The sequence below is a fragment of the Phyllostomus discolor genome, chromosome 5 (genome assembly GCF_004126475.2).
Source record: "Phyllostomus discolor isolate MPI-MPIP mPhyDis1 chromosome 5, mPhyDis1.pri.v3, whole genome shotgun sequence".
NCBI classification, from domain to species: Eukaryota; Metazoa; Chordata; class Mammalia; order Chiroptera; family Phyllostomidae; genus Phyllostomus; species Phyllostomus discolor.
In genome coordinates this window covers 38,408,263-38,426,089 of record NC_040907.2, presented here as the reverse complement: position 1 = coordinate 38,426,089, position 17,827 = coordinate 38,408,263, and the positions used below count along the sequence as shown (strand labels likewise).

At 57.2% G+C, this 17,827-nt stretch overlaps 1 protein-coding gene across 5 annotated transcripts in view; it reads left to right on the top strand.

Annotated features, from left to right (window-relative positions):
- SSBP3 (single stranded DNA binding protein 3) overlaps window positions 1-17,796 on the top strand; it is a 154,968-nt gene extending 137,172 nt beyond the window's left edge. For 4 of the 5 annotated variants that reach the window (XM_036026149.1, XM_036026148.1, XM_036026146.1 and 1 more), the window contains 11 exons: window positions 389-455; window positions 561-637; window positions 7,505-7,593; window positions 8,266-8,313; window positions 8,936-8,972; window positions 9,460-9,514; window positions 10,797-10,867; window positions 14,715-14,793; window positions 15,039-15,067; window positions 15,201-15,302; window positions 16,072-17,796. In XM_036026149.1, the coding sequence (XP_035882042.1) occupies window positions 389-455; window positions 561-637; window positions 7,505-7,593; window positions 8,266-8,313; window positions 8,936-8,972; window positions 9,460-9,514; window positions 10,797-10,867; window positions 14,715-14,793; window positions 15,039-15,067; window positions 15,201-15,302; window positions 16,072-16,101 (684 nt within the window). In that variant the 3' untranslated portion in view covers window positions 16,102-17,796. The remainder of the gene's footprint in view (window positions 1-388; window positions 456-560; window positions 638-7,504; window positions 7,594-8,265; window positions 8,314-8,935; window positions 8,973-9,459; window positions 9,515-10,796; window positions 10,868-14,714; window positions 14,794-15,038; window positions 15,068-15,200; window positions 15,303-16,071) is intronic. The other variant, XM_036026147.1, reaches the window with a different exon arrangement.
- The last annotated feature ends 31 nt before the right edge of the window (window positions 17,797-17,827 follow it).

The window sequence follows — 17,827 nt, the reverse complement described above, 5'->3', positions numbered from 1 at the left end:
GAGTTACGGCGTCATGAAGCAAAGGGGAGACAGGGTTGGGGTTTGGTAGTGAGAAGGAGGGGGCACTGCTGCCTCTGAGGGGGGTGCAGCAGGGGCCAGAAGGTGGCTCCCTCGCAGGGCGCAGACCCACGAAGACAGCGGGGCAGGGCGGTGGTTTCTCTCCCACTGGTGAAGCCCGACTCACCCTGCCACGGTTTTCGCTGATGCCAGCTGAAGCTGGCTGCCACTCCCAGGGACCTTCCCCCAGCTAGCGGGCAGCAGGAATGGTCACAGGGAGGCCATGAGTGGCCCTAATTGGGCAGGTGGGAGCTGGGGCAGGCAGGTGTGTCTCCCTCTGTCCCCTAGCTTGGGGAGCAGCCACTCAGCTTGTGTCTCCCCTCTCTTTCAGCCTCCGGGAGGAGTTCCTGGGACACAGCCACTGCTGCCCAACTCCATGGATCCCACACGACAACAAGGTCGGAGGGCCTGGGGGGCTGCGGGGGCGTGGGGAGTCAGGAGGAGCTCCTCCTCCCGCTCCTGTCTGCCCCTGCCACTCACAGCCCGCCTCCTCTCTCACGCAGGGCACCCCAACATGGGAGGATCAATGCAGAGAATGAACCCTCCCCGAGGCATGGGGCCCATGGGGCCCGGCCCACAGGTAACCCTGTGTGTCCACCCGTTTCCCTGACCATCTTTGCGCTCCCGCCTTCTCTCCTCTTGCCACAGTCTGTCAGTCTCCCCGTGTTGCTCAGTTTGCAGGGGTGAGAGCAGAGGGCGTGACCAGATCCCCAGCTACTCCCTCTGCCCCGGGCTGGGCTGGCCGCATGCTCAGCCAGGAGCAGTCCCCCAGCAAGCAGAGTCGAGGGACCCCCAGGGAGCTAGGGGTCCCTCTGGGAGCCCCCGAGTTGACAGGCCCTTGGAGGGGAGACATGGGCTGGTATACGGTTTGAGGGATTTGGAAGGCAGTGAGTCTGGTGCGCAGGCAGTGGTGTGGGTCCTCCGGGAGTCCCAAAGGCAGGACGGATGGGTGGCTGTCCTAGCTCTGTTTCCAGTTCACCGCAGACAAATCACTTTGACCTCTGCGGGCCCCCACAGGCCTCCGTTTCCCCGCCTGTCCGATAGGGAGTGAGTCTGTGTGTACGGCTCTCCGCAGTGCCGCCCCACGTGAGAGGAGGCCGGGCTGGCCAGGGCCCCGGCTGCTCCAGCGCGGAGCCTTTGCCGTTTCATAAACTGGGGTCCTGCCTGAAAGTTCTTTTGACCAGAGGGCTCCATTGCAAGGAGGAGGACCATTTGGAAACCTTTGGAAGAAATTATTTTAGGTGCCCTGTCTACCCCTTTGTAGTTAAAACACAAAGTTTGCTCCTTGTCCCCCAGCTGCATACCTTGTCACAGGTACAGGGTCCCACAGTGCCATCGAGCAGGAGTCTGCCAGGCCGTTCCTGTTCCAGAGCCTCCTTGAGGTTGGCTCCTACTCTCAGTGTTTGAATGTTGCTCTGTCCTTCCCTCCGTGGGTGTTCTCTGGGGTCTGACTGCCTGAAGGAGGCTAGAAGGCTGGGGGAGGGGAGTGGGGTGTCCTGTAGTGAGGGTGGGAGGGTTTTGTTCCAGGGTGTTTCTGCCCTGCCCAGAAGGCTGCTTGTCCCTCCCGCCTGCCTGTGGATGTTTGGGTTCTCTGTGCCGCTCCCCAGGCTTCCAGGTCCCCTGGGTGGAGCAGCATCCCCCCACCCCACCACCCACACACAGACACCTCCCTTCCATAGGAAGGGGCATCCACACACACCCCGCAGCCCTCTGCTCCATCCAGCGTCGTGCGTACAGCACGTCCAGCCCCTGCTTTCTTCTCCGTGGGCTGCGGCCTCTGTGGTGCTGGAAGGTCTCGGGGGAGCGCCTTGACTTTGGTTGGCCCATGGTGCTGAAAGGGAGGCACGTCTATACCAGTTGCAGCTCTGGTTTCCCTGTTCTGTTTTGTTTTTTTCTTTCCTCCAATCCCTCGGAGATCGTGTCTTTGCCAGCCTCTTCTTAAGCCATCGGGGTGGCCCCTACCTGTCGAGTGGCCGTCTCGGGCTGGCCTCTGCAAAGCAGCCCAGCCGAGGAACCCGTGGGAGGGTGGCAGAGTCTGCAGAAGAGAGATTCCTCCTCAGTCTCCTTCAGCCTCCACTGCGCATTAGAGATACTCTTGGTGTGGAAATTGGCAGTGGCCTTGGACTTCCAAAATGTTCTGGGGGGTAAAAAGGATGGAGTCTGGGGTGGAAACTCCATTCCTATACTATTATCACCCTTCTGGGTTTTGGAGGCTTAGCAGCTGCATCTGTAAAACGGGAAGGAGAGCAGTATCTGCCTCGTAGGGTGGCAGGAAGGGGAGGGCCAAGTTCTCGGCATGACACTTGGCCTAGAGTAGCCCCTTAGCGAGCAATCTGTTTTCTAACTTGGGGCTTAAAACAGGTGTTCGGGGATCCCATTGCTTGGGTTGGGCAATTGTTTTCTATAGTTTCATTTTTACTTTTCTGCCAGAGGTCACTGGTGTATTGAGGTTCCAGAAGCTGGGAATGGACATTATCAGACTGGCTGAGAGCAAAGTGTTCTGGAAGTTTAGGACTTCCTGAGGGGTTAACGGTGTCGCCTCATGTCAGCGGCTCTGGCCAGCCGTCCGGCACACCTGCAGCCTGCTGTAAAGAGGTGATGAGGTTACTGAGGCTGAGGCCTCGGCAGAAGGGGCTTCCTGGGGCCCAGTTGGCGCTCCTGGTCTCACCCAGCAGCATGCAGGGTGGAGCTCTCCCGCAGGATCTGGGGGTGACCCCGAGGGGAGGGAGATGCCAGCACAGAGGTGAGACCAGCTGCCACCCCCCACCCCCCATCAACCTCAGGGGCTCTCAAAACATTTCCTTGTTCTTTACTTAATTTTACCAACATGGCGACCCTTAAGTGCCTTTCCTATGTCTTCTGTACCCCTCTGGGTAGGGTGCGGTATTCAGTTCTGGAGCCAGACCTCCCTCAGAGTGACCCAGAGTGTCTGCACCAGCTCCTCACTGAGGGACTTGGGCCTGGGCAAGGCTAGGGCATGGCGTGGACCTCAGGGTTCTGGGGTCAGCTAGGGAGGTGGGCATAGCAAAGCCTGGAAGTTTTGAACCCCAAGGCTGAGGGTGGGGAGGAGGACAATTCTCTGCACACACCCCCCAGACCTGCCTTTTGTCCCTGAGGGTGCTGTCCTGGTCATCCCAGTGGTCAGGAGAGGGGGTGAACTGAGAACTTAGTGCTGGAAAGCACAGCTATGGCCACAGCCCAGCCTGGTTGGGTCTCAGTTCCTCATCTGCAAAATGGGCGGCCAGGTGACACCTCACGGGCTCCTGTGGGGTTGGGTGTGAAAGGGCAGCTGCAGGCGTCCCATGAGTCCGTCCCTCGCTGGGCCCTGGGCCAGGCTGGTGGTAAGGCGGCCAGCCTTAGTGAGTGCCGCTGCACGCACAGTGCTGGGCTGGGACCAGACACACAGGTGGGGAGCCCTCAGGCCTGTTCCTCCAAGTACAGAATAAGATTGCTAATAGCCACAACTCTCCCAACAAAGAATAATGGGTAGAGTGTGTCTTGGCCTGTTGACAGATTTCAGATCCAAACAGAGGGCATTGACACTGGAAGCCTGTGTTGCGTTTTTAGCCTAAATGTTACAAGGAACCAGCAGCCAGGCACTGCCCTACCCTCTGTCCTCAGTCCCTCAGACAGATTTTACTCTGATTTTGTGAAACAGCCGGTGCCAAAAAGAGGTAGTATTTCCACTTAATTATTTTCTCTCTGTAAAGAGTGAGGTGTGGGGTCGTGTCAGGTGGGAGCCTTCTGGGAACTTTTTCAAAAGTGAATCGAAGGAGGCGAAAACTGGGCAGGGGCTTCTAGCCGGTTCAGGTGGAGAGACGCACAGGCCCATCAGCGGATAGCCGCAGCCCGCAGACTCTCGGACTCAAGGTTCCCAAGGACACGGCCCTCGGTGTTCCGGTTCAGGTCCGCGGAGGCAGCACGGCCTAGAGCAGATGGCCTCGCCGGCCCGACGCCGTGTGCAGAAGTGCAGGTGAAGGGCAGTCCCCAGTCCCTTAGGAGATCTCTGCCACCCTCTTGTGGGAGCGGCAGCACCTCCCTGCTGGTCAGCATAGTCCCAGCTCAGTGTCCCCGAGCAGAGACTCCAGAAAGATGGGAGGATCCGAGCCCTGGGGGCTGGGTGAGGAGGGGAGCAGGCTAGTCACAGGGACTTTCCTGGGGGGTGTCCCCTAGCGTGGGATGGCCAGGCCCCTGTGTGACCAGAGAGTGGGAGGAGAGGTTCCCCCAGCCCTGGGACACCGCCCTGGCAGCCCGAAGTCCTCTCCGACAGACCTGTGATGGAGACTAGCAGACTGGTGGCTCTCCCCTAGTGTGCGGTGCAGAGAGCGCTGAGCAGGGCCGCAGGCAAGCTCCGAGAGAGAGCCCCTTTGACAAGGTGTTTTTTGGGAGGTGGTAGCAGGCCTCTACCCCTGCTGGCTGCTGGGTGAGTGGCCATGTTTAGTGTGGACCTGCACAGAGCACTGAGCTGAGGACCAAGAGGGGGACCTGATCCAGAGTCCCAGTGGGGTGGGGGGGGGCGGGGCACGTCATTGTGCTGACTGGGGATCCGATCCTCACCTGCTGAGAGCTGTGTGTCTCCAGCCGCCAGTCCCTGCCCCTGTGGAGCTGTGCTGGAGCAGAGGAGGAGGTAGTGTCTGGCTAGTGGTCACACCTTGCCGCCCAGGGCCTCGGGCAGGGAGGCGGGCACTGGGAGCAGGGATACCAGGTCACTTGCGTCTCCGAAACTGTTGCTTCCAGGCCCGCCTGCACCTCTGTGAAAAGGCTGGTGTTTGTGATTTGAAAACTTACCCACAAAGCTGACTTTTATCCCACTTTCCCCTGTGACTTACCTGTGTGTCTGGGCCTCCTTGGGCCTCCAGCTTGTCATCTGTGAAATGGGAAGGTATGAGTGACCCTCCAGGGTCTATGCTTCTGAAGGTGGGAGGACCTGGCGGCCACTGTCCCTTCAGGGAAGCAGCCCTACTGGCTGTTCGGGAGGCTGCCAAGGGTTGGGGAGGGGTCAGGAACAGCAAGGGCAGTCTTTCAGGAGTGAGCCAGGCTGTGCTGCGTGCTTTTTAGCACCACATTTAACCATCACACAACCCCATTCTATCTCCGCTTTAAAGATTTAAAAACTGGGGTGCAGAAGCAGGGTAGCAGCATCTCGCGCAGCAATGCCTACTTGTTATCTCCCCTCAGGCCACCTCTCACCCCACCCCATCCCCACCCCAAGGTGCAGCCTGCTGTCCCTGGTGGGAGAGGCCCCTGGAAGATCTCTCTGTCTCTCCCTTCCTGGAAGGGTGGGCTGTCTGGGAAGGGGGTGAGCTCCCTGTTCTGCAGGAGCACGAGTAAGGCTGAGATGTGTCGAGGGGACCTCAGAGTGGCACAGGGCGCTGGGCAAGGGTCCTTCAGGAGCTGAGGTTCTGTGATGCTCGAGGCAGCGCTGGGGGCTCTGGTGTTGGTTTTGCTGCCAACATCCCAAAGCAGTGCACACCTGTGAGGGCCGGCCGCACTTCAGAGCTGCCATCTCACCTGACCCTCGCAGAGCGGCGGGTGGGAGTCCTTTCCCCAGTCTGCGGAGGAGGCAGCGGGGCAGAGGGCTTCAGTCGCAGCCCTGCTGCAGGCATTGCTGCGCGAGATGCTGCTACCCTGCTTCTGCACCCCAGTTTTTTAAATCTTTAAAGCGGAGATAGTAATGGGGTTGTGTGATGGTTTTAAATGTAGGTGCCTAAAAAGCACGCAGCACAGCCTGGCACAGAGTAAGCATTATTGTTACTTGGGTAGTTTGCTCAGGGCCAGCAGCAAGTGGTGAGCCAGGGTGCTGACCTCCCCCATGTTCTGACCCCAAATCCGTGGACACCACTTACTGCCCTGTGACATCTCTGTCAAGTGGGCCCGGCCCCCACATGTCTGCCAAGCCTGCCACTGTTTGCCCCGAGGGCGGGCACACATTATTCTCAGCCCTGATCAGGCATGGGGGATGCAGGCTTAAGAATGCTGGCTGGCCAGGGTGCCTCTGCCCTGCTTCCACCACTGTCCACACCCTCTCTGAGGGTTCTTCTGTGGACTGCACACCTTCTGTGGGTGGCCCGGCAGGGGAGGTGGCCCCGAGGCAGTGAGGTTGGGGAGATGGCCCAGCTAAAGAACTCCCTGTCGGCCTGCTGTTGCCTCTGAGGTGGCAGCTGTGGCTCTCAAGCCTCCCGTCCACCCCTGCCCACCAGCCCCTCAGGTGTGGGGCGTAGCATGCACACGGCACGGCTCGCAGATCCGGGCCGAAGCCCCAGCTGTGCCGGGTGCTGACTGGGGCTTTGGGCCTTCGGTCTCCTCTTCTGTGGAACGGGACAGGACCAGCCTCCAGGCGTGATGTGAGGACCAGACCAGACTGTGTATGTGCGTGCCCTCTGCTCCGTAAAGAGCGGGCGAGTTCTGCTCTTCCTCAGCCACCAGCCCCGCGGACCTGCTTCCGTTGGGCTTCGGGACGAGGACAGAGCCGCTGCTGCAGCCAGACCCGGCAGACCTGGTTGACTTTTTCCTCCTTCCCGGCCCTGCTGATGCACTCGGCGCCCTGTGCTGGCGCAGGAGGGGGCTCTGAAGGCCCTGGGACCGGCAGTTCCCGTGTTCCACGGGCGCTCTGGAGTTCCAGCAGGGGAGACAGCTGTGTGTAGCCTTGAGCCTTGCCTCTGTGGAATGGGCTAGGGAGGAGGGGAGCTGCACAGCATTACAGGAGCAGCTGGACGGAGCAGTTGACCCCGCAGGGGCGGGGGGGGAAGCCTTCACGGCGAGGTGTGCTGAGCTGGGTGTTAGAGGATCCCATGTGGGAGGGAGCCTGCCCAGTGGAGAAGGGGACCAGGCATTCCTTCCTGCCCGGAAAGTAGCCTGAGAGGGGGAGTTTGGGTTGTCTGTGACAAGAGTACCGGGTGAGAGGCCTGGGGCCCACCCACTCTGCCTGGGAGTGTTGCACTGAGCTGGGCTGGGGCTCCTGGGAGTCCCCAGTTCTCTCTGGACTCTGCTCAAACAGAGCGGTGATTCCGTCTGAGGGTAGAAACCTTTTCCTCTGGCTCCTACCACTGCAACCTGCTGAGGGTCCACGTGCTGGGCTTGAATTAGGCAGCTTGACCTGGGGGCGGGGGGAACACCCCAGGCCCGGGGCAAGGTGGGGAGTCTGCACATACCAGGCCTCAGGGGCAGCTGCAGGCCAGGCCTTTCAGGAGCGTTTCCTCCCCTTCCATGTCCCAGTGCTGCTGAGAGAACCGTCTTGAAGCCCCTCGTGCTGCGTTTTCAAGTTGTGACTGACTGTCCCTCTGTGCTGGCTTGTCATTGTGACCCCATCACTTGACTCCCACCCTCCCTCCACCTTTTTTTAAACAAATGTGTTTTTTTCTCATCAGATTCTTCTCACAGACTAATCCTCTTGCTTATATTCTGTCTGCCCCCCTTCTCTCTCCGGTTCCCCTTCTCCTTCTCATAGACTGACCCTTGGTTATCGTTGCAGAATTACGGCAAGCGGCATGGAGACCACCACCCAACTCCCTCGGCCCCGCCATGCCCGGATTACATGTAAGGCACAAATGACCCGCCAGTGGCTCAGAGCCCGTGGTTTTGCCCCCACTTCCCACTCTGCTGTCCTTGTAGAACACGGGGGATCCATTCAAGTCATTGCTGGCACCTCCCTGGGCCTCTCCGTCTCCATCGTCAGTAAAGTGAGGGTGTTAAATGCTGGTGATGAGTTTGTCCCATACAGTCCTGGGCATGCCCCGCGCGGGCTGCCAGCATGTTACATGCTTAGCTCGCCCGAATCTTCATAAGGACCCTGTGAGGTGTCACTGCCATTTCCCACTTACAGATGGGGTAACTGAGGCACAGAGAGGTAAAGTCACTTGGCCAGGCTCACACAGCATCAAGAGGAAGGGCAAGATTTGAACCCTGTACAACTAACTGTTCTAGAGCTTTGGTGTTTCTTAACCCCTCGTGGGGGTAGATCTGTAGGAAAGCACACACACAGAGGAAACTTCTTATACTTCACAAGTTTTTCATATAATTTGTAGAGTTTGTAGATTTCTACCCATGGAAACTACTGATCATGACCCAGAGCAGATGGTCTCTGAGGCCCTGGGCTGGTGTGAAGGACGTTCTGTTAGTCCTGTCTGCCCTCTGGTTCTGCCCCTGCTGCACCACCCCCTTGGAGTTGATGACACCTTTTTCACTGTCTTGTCTCTCTCCCTCTGTCAGGGGACCAGGAGCTGGCAGACCCTGGCCAATCCTAACAGTGCTAATTCAGTGAGTACCAGCTCGGCTTGGGTGGTGTTCGCCAACTGGAGGTCCTGGGGTGACAGGGGGGTTCCTGTCCCCAGGTTGGAGGTGTCAGCTGACGGGGAGCTGCAGCAGGACTCTACCTGATGCCTCCAAGGAGGAGCCCACCTGTAGGCAGAAGCTTTGGGAGTGACATGCTGGTGCCACATTGTGGCTCCGGCCCCTGCTCAGCCCAGCCCACTGCTCTGCAGAAACTCTGGGGTGTGAGCCGGGAGCTTGGCAAAGAGAGCCCTGTTCACACAGCTCCTGCAGGGCCAGGCTCCAGCACTCAGACAAAGGAGCCGGGAAGCGCCGCGACAGTCCCAAGGGAGACGGCCAGAGGGGTGGGGCGAATTCCCGCCTCCTGCCCTCTAGAACTGGACGGCCCCCTAAGGCTCCCTTCAAGGGCGCTCGGGATCAGTTCAGGAGCTGGAGTTTGCTACAACCCCCAGAGCTCTCTAGGGAAACTAGCCGAGTTGGCTCAGTGGGTCCCAACAGCCTGTCCCCCATGAAGAGTGGGGTCTCATCCCCACGTGGGTTTGGAAGCAAGATAGTGCTGCCTGTCGGAGGAAGTGACTCTGACATGTGGCCTCCCCACCTCTTATTTTAGATTCCAATACTCCTCCTCATCAGCCTGTACCTATGTGGTAAGTGTGTATGGGTTTGGGTGTTGTATGTCTCGCCACTTGTGACTGAGTGTGCAAGAGAACTTCTCGAGTTCCTTGTCTCTCTCCCTTTCAAAACACATTCTGAGCACAGATTCCAGCTGTGCTAGAACTCACTCTCAATATTCAGGCATTTATACCTTCTGGTGGCCCAGAAGTTTTCAATGAGACCCAGACTTGGGATCCCCATCTCAGGGGATTGACCTGTGGGTTGGCGAGCTTTACCTCAGGCCTCTGGCTCCGCTGACTGGGTGTACACATGCGTGCACATGCATGCACACATGCAGCCAACTCGGTTTGAGGAGAGAAAGGAGGGGGTCCGAGGCCAGTCCCCCGAGGCCGAAACACTCGGGCTGAGTGCGGGCTGGGGCCCAGGTGTGCCCTCACTGCTGTCATGGCTGGAGCTTCGTGGCCTTTCCCCACGTGTCACTACCGTGGGTTCTCCTGTCAGTTTTTATCTTTTCTCCAGGGACCCCCCTGCGGTGGTGGCCCCCCAGGGACACCCATCATGCCTAGCCCTGCAGGTAAGAGGGCTCGGGGAAGGGGTGCCTTGCGGGGCGCAGGCACAAAGAGCAAAGCCTCCTCGCCACTCTTGCTGAGCGGCACCCCCTCCAGTGGTCATCATTGCGTCAGGCATTGGAGGGCATGAGGACCCCTGGTGCCACGGAGCCACCGTGTGGCCTCAGCCATGTCACTTATCTGGTTAAAGGACGAGTGAGCGGGGAGGTGGGGGAACAAAGGGTCTCGCTGGCCTCAGCTCCCGCTGGTCAGAACAGAACCCTGTCCTGGTTGCGCGTTTGTCTAGGCTCTGCAGCCGGGGGCCAGGGCTCTGCACCACAGTGCCTCTCGGCTTCTGGTCTTCCACGTAGGAGATCCCCTCCTCCCTTTTTCTTTAGCCAAGGGAGAGCACACGGGCACGCACAGGCAGGCGTGTGCACACCTGCACACATAGCATCGCAGTTGTGTTTTTTCCCCAGCTAAGAATAGCATGCCACCAGCTAGGAAGAAACCCAACACGCAGCCCTCGCCCACCCCAAAGATAAAACGTGAGAGGTGGTTGGGTTTCTGCCTGAGAAATACGGGGCCTGCTCCTGAAGCAAACACGTTAGTTGATTTCCTAAGAAGTCATTCAGGCTAATTGTGGAGACAGAGGAGGGGCCCCTCTCCTCAGCTCCCGTAGCAGGGAAGCTGCTCTGCTTCGGGGGTGGAGCTGGTGGCAGCCGTGATACTCCGGCTCCCGCTCCGACTCCTCCTCTCTGCTGCTGCATTTTTATGAGCCGCCTGACCTACATTCAGACTGGGTCGCATTAAGCCACTCCGTATGTTAATGTGTCTCCAGCCCCGTCCCTGCCTCTCCCTCCTGCCCCATCAGCTTGGCAGGGAGGCCCCCAGGTAATTTGTGGTGGTTCTCTTTTCCCTGATTTGATTAAAGCCACAGCAAGGCTGGGGAGAGCCCAGGTGGTGGTTCCCTGGCTGCCCCCAAGCTGTCCCAGCCAGTGACCAGACTCGGTCTGGGGTGGGCAGACGGGATTTGAACATAGAACCCTCCCTGGCTATGGCCACACTGCTGTCCAGACACCCTGAAATTCTTCGTTTCAGGGTTGAAGTGGTTTTTCACCAGTTGAATTTTCTGTGATTAAAAACTTTGTGAATCTTCATTAAATACAAATTAGCCAGAAAATGGCGGCACTTAAAGAAAATTTTAGGTGAATAAAATACAAAAGAATGAGTTTCAAGTGCCACGAGTTTGTTTTAATTAAGAAATGAATTAATCACCCCGACTCGCGGGTTTCCACTGTTCTACAGATTCAACAAATTCCAGCGACAACATCTACACAATGATTAATCCTGTGCCGCCTGGAGGCAGCCGGTCCAACGTAAGTCTGCTTTCTAATAATTTACATATCAGATACAATAACAAATCATAATTAACTTCATCAGCTGAGGGGGAAAGCAGTTTAAATTGATTTCAGCCATTTGTTACCAAAGACGAATAAAATAACCATCGGGAAAGTGATTAACTCTTGGGCACCTCGGTTTCCGTCTCGTAGCCACGGGGGTGGAAGAGAAGGGGTGGGGTGGTTCCCGTTCCTCTGGTCAGAGCAGGGCACCAGGCCCCACTGCGGGGCCCCCTGCTGCCCGGCGTGGGTGCGGGAAAGCCCTGGGGTGCAGGTGGGGTTTGGGCGGTCCCTGCTCAGCAGGCTGGCTGCGCCGCCCTGGCCCTGGGCATTCCGTCACCCCTCAGGTCTGTTTCCTTGGCCGTGGAGCTCAGAGTGGAGGCCAGAGCAGGAGCGTGTGGCCCACTGGGGGCCTTCCCGCCCTGCGCCCCCAGCTTCTTAGGGAGCCAGTGACTCCCACACTTTGCAGCCTCTTTGCCTCTCTTCAGGCCGTTCCCTCGTTGAGAAGCCACTCCCTCCCTCCTTGGCCCCTCAAAGTTCCAACCTTTGAGTGATGCTGCAGCTCAGATGCTATCTTCTGGGGTCACCCCACTCCCTGCTTTCTGTCCCATGTCACATGGGACTTGACTCTGCAGCTGCAGCCTGTCTCCCTCTCCCCACTGGGAGCTCCCTGAGCCCACGGCCGGTCCATCTCACCTCCAGACAGTGCTTCCACACCGGCCTCGGACGCTAAACCCGCCCTCGCCCTTGGGAGCTCGGGGTTTGGAAAGGAGGCTTGCTGTGGCATCAGATCAGCAGCCTGTGGGCTGCAGAGCCAGAGGTGGGCCTGGGGCCCCAGAATTGCATGGCTTTGGAGGGACTGTTCGGTTTTTATTGGTTTGCTTATTAATGTGACACCCAAACTGTGCCATGTGCTAAAACTCTGACCCGCGAGAGACCCTCTGCATGTCACTGCATGTGTTCAAGCTGCTTGTAGCCTCTGAGGGTGAGGGTCTTTGGCCCGTCTCCTAGGTTGACAGGGAGCCCAGAGGGGCTGTGACCACCAGGGTCACGTAACTGAGCAGGATGGGAAGCACACATTCCACCCCCCCTTCTCCCCTCTTCTGCGCACCCAGCACCTCCCAGCCCTGCCTCATCACCCCTTTCTCACTAGGGCAACCTGCCATCCGGCTTCAGCTCTGAAGCCCGACGTCCCAGGCGACGACATGTCGGGGCACAGAAGGCCTGGTTTATGGCAGTGGGCACAGAAAGTTGGGCAGGAAAGTGGTAGACCTATTCAGTGACCCAAAACACAGGCCCTGGGCACCCTGTGTTAGTGTCACCTGGAAATGGCATTGATCACCTGACCCCATGGTCGCCGTTTGGCGAAGTTTTCTTGACCACGGATTCTGTCGGTCATGGATTCCATCGGTCGTGACCTTGGCTCTCAGCAGTGGGTCCTCCACACCGCGTTGTCCCAGGGCGCCACTCAAGTGCACTGCGGTCCGGGCGCAGGGGGCGTCCGTCCGTCTTTGCCACTGTGGGCGGACGCACTGTCGCACTCTGTGGAGACAGCGCAGGGCTCCATTCCACTGTGAGTGTGGTGGCCACGTTTCCTGAGAGTTCAGATGACGGAAATGAGGACGACGACGGCACCAGGGAGGAGACACAGTGGCTGGTGGGAGGGCACACGCGGCCAGATCAGGGGCGTGAATAACCAAGGCGGAGGAACCACAGCGCATGCTGCAAAGAAGGGGAGGGGGTGTGAAAGGGGCAGGAGCTGGAAGGCGCTCCGGGGACTGAATCGAAGGACTGAACCGCACGGGTCTGGGAGGAGACGGCCTGTCCTCCAGCCCCAGCGGCAGTCGAGGCTGCTGCACTCACTTGGACACACCCTGAAGGAGCACCGTCACCGTGTGAGTCTCTCAGTTGCTCCCTGAGCTGAGAAGGTCACTGCTGAGCCCTCCAGGTGAACGGAAGGGGGTTGAAGACCGGGTGCTGCTCCTTCAGTGGAGAGTTGGTTCTGTCAGATGTTAACCAGGTGGGCTTCCTTCAGCATGTCAGGTGGGGCATCGAACCCTGGCGGCAGAAAACAGGTCCGGCTCTTGGGTACTTTGACTTGAAAACTGAAGCTTGAATTCGTCATTGTGATTTTTGTGAAGAAAACATAAAGATGGTTGTTCTCTTGTCCAATACAAAACTGAGGCTTCACTCATTTGTCTGTGTACTTGGCAGACAGCACACAGGTAATTGGACAAATATCAGTCTGTAAGCGTTTCATCTGCTGAATGTCCCACATACCTTGCCCCCCATGGTGCTACAAAGGGGTTGTGATTTGCTTACCAGTGACTCAGGTTGTCATAATGAAAGTTCTTGGTCACTGTCAGTTTCCTGAAAACATGCAGAAGCTCTTAATGAGATTTTTTACTTTCTAGAAATTGTGAGCCTCAGACAGCCCCCATGCAATGGCCGTCATTGTTGCCGGCCTCAGGAAAGATGTTAAAATGTTGGCCTGCTGTGCCACGTTGAGATGAGAGTGGAGAAGGGAACCCGCTGCAGTAGCGGTGGTGTGTGCCGTGTCGTCCCCAGAGCTGTTTGATGGTCTGTAAAGAGACCGTGAGGAGCCCAGATGAGGAGGAGTGGCCCTCGGACCCCACCTGAGTTGTTCAGAGCCGTGGAGGGGGGGGAGGGGGTTGCAACAGAACCTCCTAACGGCCAAAGAAATGATGATTTCTTGGAAATGAGACTGCTTGAGAACTCAAAAAATGTCACCAGTGAGGGCAGCCCATTAAATAGGACTTTCCCAATTTCTTTATTAAAACTGCAACTTAATTGGAATCCAGCTTGGATCACACAAGTTCACATTTACCTTTCTGCTTTAGAGCCGGTGCTCCGAGAAAGACAGGTTAGACTGCTAACGACGTCCAGGGTGCTTCGGCAGGTTATAGATGACGGCCCTCTGAGACGGAGCTCGCCCAGTGGCTGGTTTGCAGACACCGAGGGCCTGGCCAGGTGGAGGCGGGCTTCGCCTTACTCCAGGGCCCCAGGGTCGGCTTGAGGCAGACCCTGGGCCTGAGTACAGAGCTGAAACTAGAGCACAGAACAAAACGCAGGAGTAAGTCTTGGTGACCTGGGTTATGCAAAGCTTGTCTTACCACTGAAAGCACAAGTGACTAAAGAAAGAACTAGATACATCAGAGTTTCATCAAAATTTAAGACTTCTGTGCTTCAAAGGACACTGTCAACCCACAGAGTAGAAAAAACATATTTGCAAATCATGTATCTTTGAATCTAAAATATGTAAAGAACTCTAATAGTATTGAAGAAAACGAAACAAAAAAAAACAACATTGGGGCCCAGGGCCCGAAGAGACATTTCTCCAGAGAAGAAACGACGGTGAGCTGGTGCTCCTCACGGTCACTCACTGGGGAAGCGCGAGTGCGAACGGCGCTGTCAGGCAGCGCGGGCGGGCGAGGCGGCTCCTCCGGCCAGTGGCCTGGCAGACAGTCTCCAGTGACCTGCAGTTCCACTCCTGAGTGTCTACCCCAGAGAAAGGAAAACGTGTCCCCACAATAATCGTACACAAATGTTGGTGAGCATTGTTCATAATGGCCAACATCGGAAACCCCTTAAGTGCCCATTGTTCTGCCTTCAGCACGTGAGTCGGGAGCCCCCAAGAAAGGGCACTCCATGAGGTCAGGACTCGGGTGCTGCTGGGCTTGCGAGCCCGTGTGGTGTGTGTGTGTGAGAGAGAGAGCGAGCACATGCACGCGTGTGCAAGTGCACTCACGGCAGGAGGCTGGGGCCGAGGCCCACTCAGCTGCTGCACTCTGTGCTTCCTTCTCAGTTCCCGATGGGTCCAGGCTCGGATGGCCCGATGGGAGGCATGGGCGGCATGGAGCCACACCACATGAATGGATCGTTAGGTAAGCCTGCCTCCTCGGCCGGCCCTGCCTGGCCCGGCAGCCTTCTCTCTGCCCCCGGTCCTGGCTCAGCCGGGCCTGGTCCACAGTCCCAGCCTGCGCTGGGCCCACAGGAAGATCCTGAAAGAAAGCTACTGCCAGGACAGAAAATTCTCTGCACAGAAACTGTGTAGGATTAGGGTGGAGGGGGTGGAGGCCCCTCGGCAGAAGATGGTCAAGAAACAAACAGAATTCTTATTTTCTTCCAGGGTCGGGTGACATAGATGGACTTCCAAAAGTGAGTATTGGACGTCTCCTCCCTGAGGGCACCCATGCTGTCCCCTCCCCCAGGAAGCCCTTCTCCCAGTCTGGCTGGGCAGGTTGTGGGGGTGCCTGGCACTCAGCTCCTCTCCTCTCTCCTGTCCCTGCAGAATTCTCCTAACAACATAAGTGGCATTAGCAACCCTCCAGGCACCCCTCGAGACGACGGCGAGCTAGGAGGGAACTTCCTCCACTCCTTCCAGAACGACAATGTAAGTGCACCTCTTGCCACCCTCATTGCATCCCCGGACCGTCTTCTGGTCCCCCGAGGTCTGGGGACTGTTCACTGAACAAGTTTCAGAGCCTCCCGGCCAGGACCTGCCTCTGGGCCCGTGTCCTCGACAGCGGCCTCTCACCTGGGGGATTTTCCCACACATGGCAGAGCCCTCACCTTCGTCCCTGCTGCGCAACCTTGGCCACTGCCCCCTGACCGTGACCACCAGCAGGCCCTTCCAGAGGCATCTCTGTGTGGGCACAATGCCTCGGGCACTGACGAAGCTGATGTGGCTTGAAAAAGCCTTGGGCTGGGACTCCAGAGGCCCACCGGGTCATTACCCCTGGGGTCTGTTTTCATGTGTTTGGGGGGTGGGGGGGGTGCAAACAGTGATTTCCTGGGGTCTCACTGCGGAGGGGCAGGCCATCTGCTTTTCCACATTGGGCTCCTGTTTACAATGCCTGAAGGAACAGCCTCGTGGTTAAGCAGGCGTGGGGGCAGGGGTCGGTGCTGCTTGAACTGGAAAGGGGTGATTTGTAGAGGGAAAGTGGGGGATGACTCTGCCTCCCAGAGTTCCTGACGGGGAACAGACTGGGGCTGGAAGGTGCCTCCTGGCCCTGCTGGGCCCCCTGCCCAGCCATTGCCACCCAGGTTCCGCCCAGCCAGGCCCCCAGACTGGTCCCGACCACCCCCTTTTAAGGAGACCTTCCCATGGCTCCTTCTTCCTGGCCCTCACGACCCCCCTTCTCTGCCTTCTCCCCTTCCAGTATTCTCCAAGCATGACGATGAGTGTGTGATCCCCCTCCTCTTCTCCGAAATGCTGAGAGAGCCGGCATTGCAGGCAGGAAGATGCCAGAAATTATGCAAGAAGAAGTGAGGTGTCATTACCCAGGAGCTGGGGGAGGGGCATCTCCCTGCTCCCCCTCCGCCCTCTCCCTTTTTTCCACTCCCCCCACTCTTCCCAATTTTAGTTCATGCAATAAAGAGGCGGAACTTTTTATTCCATAAAACATGAAGGACAAAACTCAAAAATATATTTCAGGTCGATGGCCAGAACAGTCCCGTCCCTTGCCCTTTCCCAGAAGGACCTTTTATGTACATGACACTTTTTTTTGTTGTTTTTTGTTTGGGGTTTTGCCGCTGTTGGGATTTTTTAATTTGTTTTCCGGGTGGGGCTTTGGGGGAGAAATTTTTTAAAAGGAAGCTTCTAGCAAGCCCCCATCCCCAATCAACCTCTGCTTTCTTCTTTAAAAAAAAGAAAAAGGAAAAAAAGGACAAAAAAACCCAAGCCCTGTGTTTGTCTGTGCCCAAGCTCCCCCGCAGGAGAGCTGGTCTAGGTGTGAGAGCGCACGCTGTCTTTGTAGCCACCTAAAAATGATGATAATAATAATAAACTGGGCAGTTTATAATCGGTGGTTTCTTTCGAAAGGCCTTCTTTGGAAAGGAAAGGAAGTTACCCTTTTCCACTTGGGGTTTTTGGCTTGTGCGGATGGGCAAGGGAGGGGCGGGGCCTTTTTTTATTTTGTTTTTTTGCTTAGTTTCCCGTGGCCAAGGTGGTGACAGCAGCCGCACCACTCCGACCCCAGAGTTCCCCGCACCCCCATTACATAGCTGGAGGGGCCAGGCCACCCGAAGGCTCTCGCCTCCACCAGGGCGGAGACTCAGCTCACTGCAACCCCAGCCCAGCAGCACGCACTGCTTCCCAGGACCGCCCGCCCCCCTGCGCCCTCCTCGGGCCCCGCCCAGTCTCCTGAGGATCCTGCCAGCTGCTGGTGGCCTGGAGCGCAGTAGGGGAGGCCACCTGCGGCAGGATGGCTGTGACCTGGGACGTGGAACCTGTGACCTCCGCGTCCTGGTCCCCATGGCCCTCGCATCGTCCTCGTGTGTGCTGGCATGTAGGGTTGGAGTTTGCGGGAGGGGGTTGGGTTTTTTTTTTTTTTTTAACTTCTCTTGATTCTTCCTCCTTTCTCAAAGACGAGATATTGACCCGAATTGCTCTGCATATGCTTGGAACTGGATGGAAAGACTTCGGAATTGCTGTGGGGGGTGGGGGGACACCAACCACCAAACAGATGTGCTGTTTCCGGTCCTGTTTTTATTTTCAAAAACTGACACGCGACAGTGGAGCCTGTCTCCTCCCAGGAGGGGTGACTTGCCTCCCTCACCTCAGCACCCCCCATGGAAACCTCTGTGTCTTGCCCCGAGACAACCGAATTCTTTGTACATTTACTCCCTCCTCCCTGCCCCCTCCCCCGTAGCTGGTCTTTGTTTGTCCCCCTTTCTGCTCCGTGTATATCATATTATGTGAGATATCATCTGCCTGAAAAAAGACCTTGTGCGGATTATTGGGAACATTGTAGCTGTTTCTGTGTTTTTTCTTACCTTGTAGTCTGGTTCTGAATTAAGAGAGGAAAAAAATAATTATGATACATTGTAGTTTGTGTACGATATATGTCGATAACGTTTTATTAAAGGGACATCTTTTTTCCGCAGCCCTTCCTGACATGTTTGGGGGGAACTTGG